At 28.5% G+C, this 9,864-nt stretch overlaps 1 protein-coding gene across 1 annotated transcript in view; it reads left to right on the forward strand.

Annotated features, from left to right (window-relative positions):
* The window catches only part of LOC113560085 (zinc finger protein ZIC 4-like), a 37,823-nt gene extending 35,026 nt beyond the window's left edge, over positions 1 to 2,797 (forward strand). Inside the window, exons 2-4 of the mRNA XM_026965864.1 lie at positions 253 to 422; positions 516 to 724; positions 1,592 to 2,797. Of these exons, the coding sequence (XP_026821665.1) occupies positions 253 to 422; positions 516 to 724; positions 1,592 to 1,751 (539 nt within the window). The 3' untranslated portion in view covers positions 1,752 to 2,797. The remainder of the gene's footprint in view (positions 1 to 252; positions 423 to 515; positions 725 to 1,591) is intronic.
* The last annotated feature ends 7,067 nt before the right edge of the window (positions 2,798 to 9,864 follow it).

Consider the following 9,864-nt stretch of genomic DNA (forward strand, 5'->3'; position numbering starts at 1 on the left):
AACTATCGAAACGAAAACGATAAAATGAACATTACAGAATTTTTGCTGTAAATTATTGTAAGGACATATTGTATGCATTTGACAGTTTCCTAACCTCTTGCAGTAACACTGGAATCGCTTGTATTATTTTGTGATTTTGTTTATGGGCCACGTGATGCACAAATACCGATCGTTGTAATAATAACGATGACGATGATGATAATAATAATATTAATAATAATAATAATAATAACATTATTGGTGTTTTTACAGGCGAGAAGCCGTTCAAATGTGAATACGAAGGATGCGATCGAAGGTTCGCCAACAGTTCGGACAGAAAAAAGCACTCGCACGTACACACTTCGGACAAGCCGTACAACTGTAGAATATCTGGATGCGACAAGTCGTACACTCATCCCAGTTCCCTCAGAAAGCACATGAAGGTACACATTCGATTTACGTACATAATATTATAATATATTACCAATTATATTATACTAACTATACTGTAATTATTAACCCTATCTCCGTTATAGGTGCACGGTAACGGTAAAATGGACAGCGACGGCAACTACGACTCGGAAGACTCCAACTGTTCGTCCGGCGGTTCGATCAGGGTGACCGACAGTTGCACTACAGCGACGCCCAGCATCGTGTCACCTGTGGATCATCATCACGGAGCACAGACGCCGTCCGTCCTACACCCGACGGCACTGCCGCTGCCCACACCGCCCACGTCCGATTGGTAAGCACGTCTTAAACGTTTTGTATGCCATTCCAATAATTATTCTGTGGAAAAATCTCCATTAGATATTATTCAATATAATGTATAAAAAGGAAAAAACACTTAATAACAGAAAATTAAAAAAAAAAAAATCTAACTCAATATTTATTGAATCATAAATCAGCAATAGGAAGTCTAAGCTGTAAAAGCATTTTATCACTTATAAAATATAAATGCAGTGGAATTTATTATATTTTGTCGTAATACAATAAATGTGTACATTGCTTATTATATGTCCCAATACGCAAAAAATACGAAACGAAACATAATATATTTTGTATTTTTGTACGTTCTACTATTAAACATATGTACATTGTACAAGGTATAACAACAATAAACGTATTAATCGACCATAAAAATATACGCGATTTCACGAAAGTCGGTGGTCTGAAAATAATTCGTGGCGTGAAAAATAAGAAGGTGTATTATGCGTTATAGTGTAGCACGTTATTTCACCCGTCTATATCATAATAACAATTATTATTTATCCATTTCCACGTATTCGTATAATTGAAATATATATTTTATATTAATAATATGTCTTCGAAATTGATACGTCGATTTGAAAACTAAATTATATTACCCGGTAGACATTAATACGATTCGTACTTATATTCGAAATAAAAAAATGTTGTTTGTCTTCGTGTCACTCTCAGAGAAGTGGGTCTGAGGGGGGGGGCAGGGTATTTAGTATTTTGTCGGGGTTCGAATTGACGGATGATCGCGTGCATCGTGACCAGCTGTAGGTTAGGTTGCACCACGCGGCCCAAAGTGCATAATAATATTATGTCAAATCGATTGTATTAACAGTGATCTTTTGACCCGCAGGTACATGAACACCGGACCCGGCGCGCCGTCCATTCAACCGTCGTCCGTCGACCACGGTCACCACTATCTGACCGACCTAAACCACCATCACCATCATCATCACCCGCACCATCACACGTCACTGATGGCTCATCACCATCACGGCACCGCGGCTTATTGAAACAAATCCCCCGCTTCGTATTACGACACCGCCGCTGCCACGGCCGCCACGCCAGAATGGAGGTAGCACACCGCTACCGTCGTCATCGATACTGACGATAACGATGACTGTGACGACGACGGCGGACGACGATGACGGGCGGTGATCAGCAATGGCTAGTACATTCTCGCCTCGACGACATGACTTAGCCTATATGAAAAAAAAAAAATATACATATAATTTAATAATAATTACGACGATTATTATGATATTACATATTATTACGTACTGTATTCTCGGAGAAATGAGCATTTCGTTTTGTATTTATATCTGACTGCCGGTCATCGTGATAATTTGATAACGCTATTCAATCATTCATTACGCAGCGCATGTGCATGTATACTACCGTTTTATTATATTATTTTAATGATAATATGTAACGTATTGTTATTAGCTTTAATATCTCTCTATCGTTTTCCATTACGATATGAAGTGGGGGCCACCTGTGATTCTAATATTATTAGTGTTTTAATTTTATTTTTTAGCTTAATTATTATCGACGGGTTATTTTAATTTTTTTTTTTTTTTTAATCAAAGATTCATGTGTATTGATAATGTTACCGATACTACAGATGGTTTTTTTTGTTTTTAATTTCATTTAAGTATCGTATACAACTAAACCCCTCTGTTGCTGTGCCTTTAAATTAAATGTTTAAAAGTTGTGAATTTTTAAAAGTTATAAAATTTTAAAAATTAATTATTTTTAAATACCAACACTAAAACATGTATATAATATATTATGTTGTTGCATATAATGTATTTGTAATTTTAAAAATTGTATCCATCCAATCAAAAAAAGGAAAATAAACTTCCATTAATTTACAGGTACACTATATTTGTACAATCTTGTATAACTAAAGAATTTAACTCTGAGAAAGTATGTTAGGCCAACATACATCTTCGGTTTAATGTAGTAAATTGTATTATATTAGTGTATCGAAGGCCTGTATTGTAAAAAAAAAATATTTATACATATTATATATACGTATATATTATACAAATAAAAATTGTAAGTGATATGAAAATAAATTTTATTTGTGTTTTAAATATCGACCGTTTATTGTTTAATAATCATTTGTGCAGTGTATATGTAATATGTACAATGTTCTACTATACCCACGTCAGCTGTTCTACATCCAGTCGTATACCTATGGCACGTACAATAGCGTTCCTTTTGAATCAAACGCACATCCGCGTGAGGTAATAATAATATATTATTAATTCCTTAGTCTAGTAAATGTTTTTAGGAGGTAACTAAACAAAATACCATGAAGCCGTACTCGGTCGATGCACAAAATAAGGGTAATGATTCACTCATGTGAACCAAAATCATAAATTTTTAGTGTTCTCGAAGCACAAAAGACGTCGGCACAATATTGTTTAAAAAATAATATGCTTATACATCAGGGGCGTTGTTGGGGTTTTTATCGAAGGAACGAAAAGAATTAAATTTAAAGAATTGTACAAAATCTAATCTGTTATTAAAGGGTAGCACACTAGTACCTGTATATTATACTATTATATTATGTTCGACATAAGAATTAAAATATTATATTCGCACATCTTAAAACGATAAACTATACATTTTTTATAGCGTGAGTAAATCGTGAAAGTTGCTGTATTGTTCGAGTGCATAAATCTTATCATTTCAAAATCAGTACACACAATGAAAAACTCTAAAGAACAAAAATAATTATGTAACCAGGAATAGTCGTAATTATTATCTATTTAACTGTAAATATTGTGAATGAACTTTAATTACAAACATTAACCTCGGTAAAGAATATTACATAATGTATTTACTATTTATAGTCCATCGATATAATTTTTTTTTTAAAACCTATAAAGAATAATATGGGTTATACTAACTTCTGATTTGGTTGTCTGTTTGTGTATTGGTAATCATGGCTATTGTCGAATTGCCATCGATAATTAAAAACTTTTCTTAAAGTGATGAAAAAAAACTGTTTATTTTACAATCATAACGGTCGTAACAAACGCTTCATTTATAACTATAGAGTTTAATCTAAATTCTACCCTGGTACACTATATTTAGTATATTATATTCTATCGTTCTAGTCAATCAGTCATAAACTGGTTTAAAAAAAATCTGCTTTATACCACTCGACTTTTTTTCTAAAAACATTTATTTATGTAACCTATGATATTCGCATTTTTTTATTGTAAAATAATGCACATATGCTGCAGACCTGCACTACATATCTATGTATATATAAACATAAAATAATATTTTAATAATTAATCAATAATACTTCAACGGAGAAGAAAGTTAATATGTATTTAAGTATATTGCCATATTATATATGTTTGTAAATGATTATTAATATTAAACACAATGACAACCTCATTGACTTAATAACTCGTATGGATAAACTCATAAATCGTACACTTGAGTGACCTGTACATTTATATAAGTGTTATAACATTTGGAATTTTTTTCAAAAGTGCTCAAAAGATTGGATTTGAATTATTGTTACGAAACTTCTAAGGCGTTATGAGAATAATCCTAAAATTACATTTAATATTAAACAACAATATCAAAATATAAAATTTCATTCTGGTTTTTTACAACAATCAACACGTATTGATGCTGCAGTGCGTACGATATACATACAATATTAATGTTTCATTAATGCATTATTATTAAGATTATTGACAACATCATACATGTAAGATATTGATAATTACCTAATTAGTAGCACAATTTAAAGGAAGGGACTTAGGTATTTTCCCCTGCTAGGTATTAAAAGCAACTCAATGAGGTGATATTGTAGTTGTAAAAACATAAACACTATTTGTATAGCGTTGACTTTTGAGGAAATTTAATATTACGTAGGTATAAGTAGGTACTGAGAAATTATTGTCACATTAATAATTAATATTTATAGTTTTTAGTTGCAATGTATAAAAGCGTGGGCGTGTATTTAAGTGGCGTATATTTTGTGCTAAGAAATATACCTATTATGTGATAAATATTTTTTAGCTATTATTGTTAATGCTTCTTCTTCTGTCAAACGGAAAGAAACAAACGTAATACGCATATAATGTATAGTATTATATAGGTGCACATTTATAAAGATTTGTTTGCGAGCTGTGGATACGCATAACAACAATTATATTTTAATCCTATATATAGTTTAATTTCTAATATATATATATATATATTATTAGAACGCTAATAATAATATATCAACAATATCAACTGACGCAATAACAATTCAAGAAACACAAAAATGACCGATAAATGTATCTGCTATTTCTCAAGATCCTCCGATAGTATTTTAAATTTTTAATATTTTTTATTCAATTATATACCTACTACCTTATAATAGCAGTTGTGTTTAGTATTAGAATTTAATTATAATTTTATTTATCTTCTCATATATTTTTTTTTTGCGAAAAATTCAACTAATTTATTTTATGCTAGTTCATATTAATATTATATTGTGTATATTTTGTTTAAAACTATGTAAGATTTAAATGGGAATGTACTGTGATAAAAATGTAAATAGAAATAATTATAATCATGCCGACGAATCCGGTGGTTTTTATTTTTCACACTACTGTCTAGACTTTTAGAGAATGACAGTAATACTACGAAAATGAATAAATATCTCAAATTGTATTTATATTTCATTGGTAACCCCTCTATGATAGATGTGAATCAACCTTATACCAATCGACTGGCAGTTAAATATTTTTAGTTATAAATAAGTACACTTTAATCATTTCTCCCTGCCAGCCTATAACTATAAAAGAAAAGCCCTCCTGAAAATCAAATCCCCAACCCACCTATAATATATAATAATATGTTTATTACGCGGCTGAGTCGTCGGTGAAATATATCGTTTACTGTCGATCATTCATACAACCATTGTACCCAAAACGAGAAAAAAATAAGCGCGAGGTAGACGGGCGCTCTCGTAATACCGCGTATTATTGAGTCTGCGTATGGTGTATAGGTACCACTATCTACCTAACGACTTACTATAATACGTCTTATAAATTATTTATTATAATGTATATTCACGTACACGATAAATAAGACTATCGGATTCCTGAAACATCCAATTCGGTAATCGGGCCAATGGATATTTGAATTTTAAAAATCTCGTTACACGGGTTAGAGGTGTATATTAAATTATGTGTTTTGTCCAACCGGTTATCCAAAAGAATTGATCAGAACCCTTTACCGCGTGTCAATTGTATAATATTCGTATAATCATTTATCATCAACTGCCGCGGTGGTAGCACTTGAATTTGTACAAAACCATTGTCCAGACTAATTGTTTAAATTAAACATTACACTTATCTCATATAACCATCAGAGAATACATTAGAGTAAACACGATGCGCGGCTTATGTTATTCTACAGACGTATCATGTACGCATTATGTTTTATACGATAGATCGCCGCCACTTTATAATTGTAATATGTATACATGCAATTGAGTAAAATGTCAAAATTACAAATGATTTTAGATAATATGAAATATGTTTTGTACTAATTTACAGTGTTTGGAAAGAGCGCGTCAAGTACGCATTCATCTTCATATCTTATGAATGGCCAATGAAGTCTTGAACATCGCTTACTTAGTCACTTTAGGCATATCAAATAGAAAGTGAACGTAAACTGAATTCATACTTTCAAAGAATTTAGATATTTTTTAAGTTGCTTGAATGAAATTCCTTTTTTTTAAATTTGTTTTTATCATCCAACTGTATCAACATTTAATTCAAAAGAAAGTAATAATAAAGCTATATTATGTTATAATATTTAAATTTAGATTTTTTCGAAAAGTATAATCACTATAGTTTATGGCATAGGTACATCCGTAATACACACTTCTATCTGATGTATCCTTAAGGTGGCCATACGCCTGTTTTTCGCACCTCTGTCCGATTACTATTCTATGGGGAATAGTCACACGTAATACCTATAGGTACGAACAAACAAAAAATTTGTGTTATCTGTTTAAATTATACAAAAGGTATGACTTATGTGATCAACAGAAAACTGGTTGAAAATTATGATTCGGTAAGATACAAATGAGGGATGATATATTTTGAAACAAAAGCTATTTTCTCACATGGTTTACTTTAACAATTATTTTAAACACGACAATAAACAGCGATGGTTTTACAACACGAAAAGGACGGATGTCAATTAAACGTCACAAAAATAACAGTAACGTGTCCTTGTGATATCTTAATATTATTATTTATCACACACGCACAGCAATCTTGTTTAATATTAATTCAACAAATGTAAAATATGTTAATTCTTAAACTTAATGTCGTAATAGCTATAGTATATATATAAAGGAATATCGCACATACATAAATTATAAACAGTGATATGACGCAAACGGTTTGATAGCTGCTTTTTCGTTAATCCTGTGTTGAAATAATATTGATATAATATAAACCGTTAATGCATTGTAATTTTCAGACGACCATTATTATAATATCTATGATCATTGATGTTTTACGTACAATATATTTATAATATTCTGTTGTATAGTTAATTGGCTGTTTAAAAATTATAAATACTCCTAAATTAAATGTATATACAAATTATCAAACAATAAGATTTACTACTTGATTCTTATTGATGTTTTTAATAATTTATTCCGGTGAAACTTTTTATATCAAATTAATATAATTTAGTCGATTGACTAGTTCATTGTATTATCTAGCTTTTTAATTGTAACCAACGCTATAATAAATAAATAAATCTTGCATATTAAAACTCTGAATCTAAATTTATTTATAAACTCATATACTATACGTGGTACAACATTAAGCACTTCATATCATTTATCTAGTGTTTTTTTTTTATTTCATGAACGATACATTTAAATGCGTTTTAATAAACGTATTACAATATTTACAATTAAATATATATATGTATACATATTAGGTATTGTATTCATTATACCAGTGTATGGTTGTTTTACAAAATAGGATAAATGTAAACTAAAACTATGTTAAACTCAAGTTCAAAACAGCAAATAATCTAATATTAAATTGAAAATATTATTGAAATAATATAGATAGTTTTTACTACATTTATGATGTTAATGAGATAAGAGTATATTTTTTATAATATTTGTAAAAAACACAATTAACTTTTTACCTTGTAAATTATTCAAGTTGGCAATTTAATTTACATCTTGAGTTTTTAATTATAAGGCTTAAAAAAATTATACATTATAAATATCTATTCTTTTTTATTTTTAAACGATCTATGCCTTTCTGTTTCTTGTTGCATTTGAACATATTCCGAGTTTCCATAGAATCGTTAAAACATATGAAACAACTGCTTTTAATATTAAAATATTTAATTAAATTATCCGAAAGTCGAATAATGATACAAAATAGTTGGGCTTATTTATAAATAACATAATATATAGGTATTTTGAGTTATTATTTATGGCTGTGTAGAATAATGACTCAACAGGTTCTCTAAGTAGGTACCTATCTGTCAAAATTAGATGGATACTTTATCATATTATAATACTACTTAATAGTTAATACTACAAAAGACAATAATATATATTATAGTGTTTCAAAATAACTACCTTAGTTGTAACCAGTGTATTAACTTACTGATATACTTGTATAACTTGTATCTTATTTTAAGTAACAAAAATAAATATTGTTAAAATTAACATTGATTTTTCTGACAAATTAAATGGTGGTTTTCTAAGTTTTGAGACGTTATTCCAATCTTTAAAACATACGACGATCTATAATTTTTAATTTATGCAAATGTCAGACACTGAATGTATTTAAATTAATTGTCGTATAGCTTGTGAATTTTGATTATATATTGTGTATTAATTTTTTATTATTATTAGTTAAATTCATATTATTGTTATATTATTATTATTATATATATAAGTGTATATCTATTTAGTAAGTTATCCAGAAATACATACCTAACGTAATTTAAGTGTTCTATAATATGTATTTTTAACAAATTTATGCTTTTAATAATAAAAAAATAGCTTAATGAAATTATATATTTTTATTCTTAGGATTTAATAGATTTATGTATAACTTCTAGCTTGTATCTGGTTACAATTTATTGACTAACTTTTCAGCCACGGTTGACTTATCAGTGTTATTAACAGTCACACTAATATATTATGCATATTAGAAATAATTATTGTTACTATCTAATTTGATAATAAAACTTAATTAACCTAAATTGTTTACAACAAAGCTGATTACTATAATTTGTAATATTTGAATAATTAGAAATGTTTTGGCAACATAGACAAGTCTTAAATAATTCAAATTTAATTTTACTATATAGTAAAAATTAATATTTTATTTTGTTTTCAAATTTCACGAATGAATACTTACAATAATTCATCAGTTATAACTTATAATGCTGGTTATAGACATGCACAATATACATAGCACTATGTCCCCTCTTTTTGTGGCATGGTTAATTTATTTGAATTTTCGAATTTTCGATTATTAAATAATAATAATTTTGGGAATAAATAGTTAATATCATCAATTTTTAAATAAAACAGTATGCAAGAACAGTTTTCGGTAGGAGCAAGAAATAAAATATTCCTGCGTAATTTTTGTGTTCATAATATATTAAATTCTTAAGTTATGTCAAACCCACATTTGGTGTCATCTACAAAAAAAAAAACCGCAGTTTTTTTTTTTTAAATCAACACATTAGGTTATAATAATAATTATAACAAAACGCATATATAAATAACATAATCTTTTGCCCGAAAATTGTTAAATAGGCAGCCTAATATACACGCTTACTTATAATTTACATTTTTATTTAAAATGTATAATACAAACTTGTTTAGTATTTATGATTCAATATCTAAATACTTCAAATTATGTGAATAAATTAATACTGTTAATTAATAGTAATGACTCGAATTATAAATTATAAAAATAACCAATTATCTTAACAAAGCTATATTTTCCATGCGCAATATTGTACGTTATGATTACGATTAAAGATATATGATTAACACAAAATTTAAGCCCAAAAATCATAAAATAATAT

The sequence above is a fragment of the Rhopalosiphum maidis genome, chromosome 4 (assembly GCF_003676215.2).
Source record: "Rhopalosiphum maidis isolate BTI-1 chromosome 4, ASM367621v3, whole genome shotgun sequence".
Taxonomy (NCBI): domain Eukaryota; kingdom Metazoa; phylum Arthropoda; class Insecta; order Hemiptera; family Aphididae; genus Rhopalosiphum; species Rhopalosiphum maidis.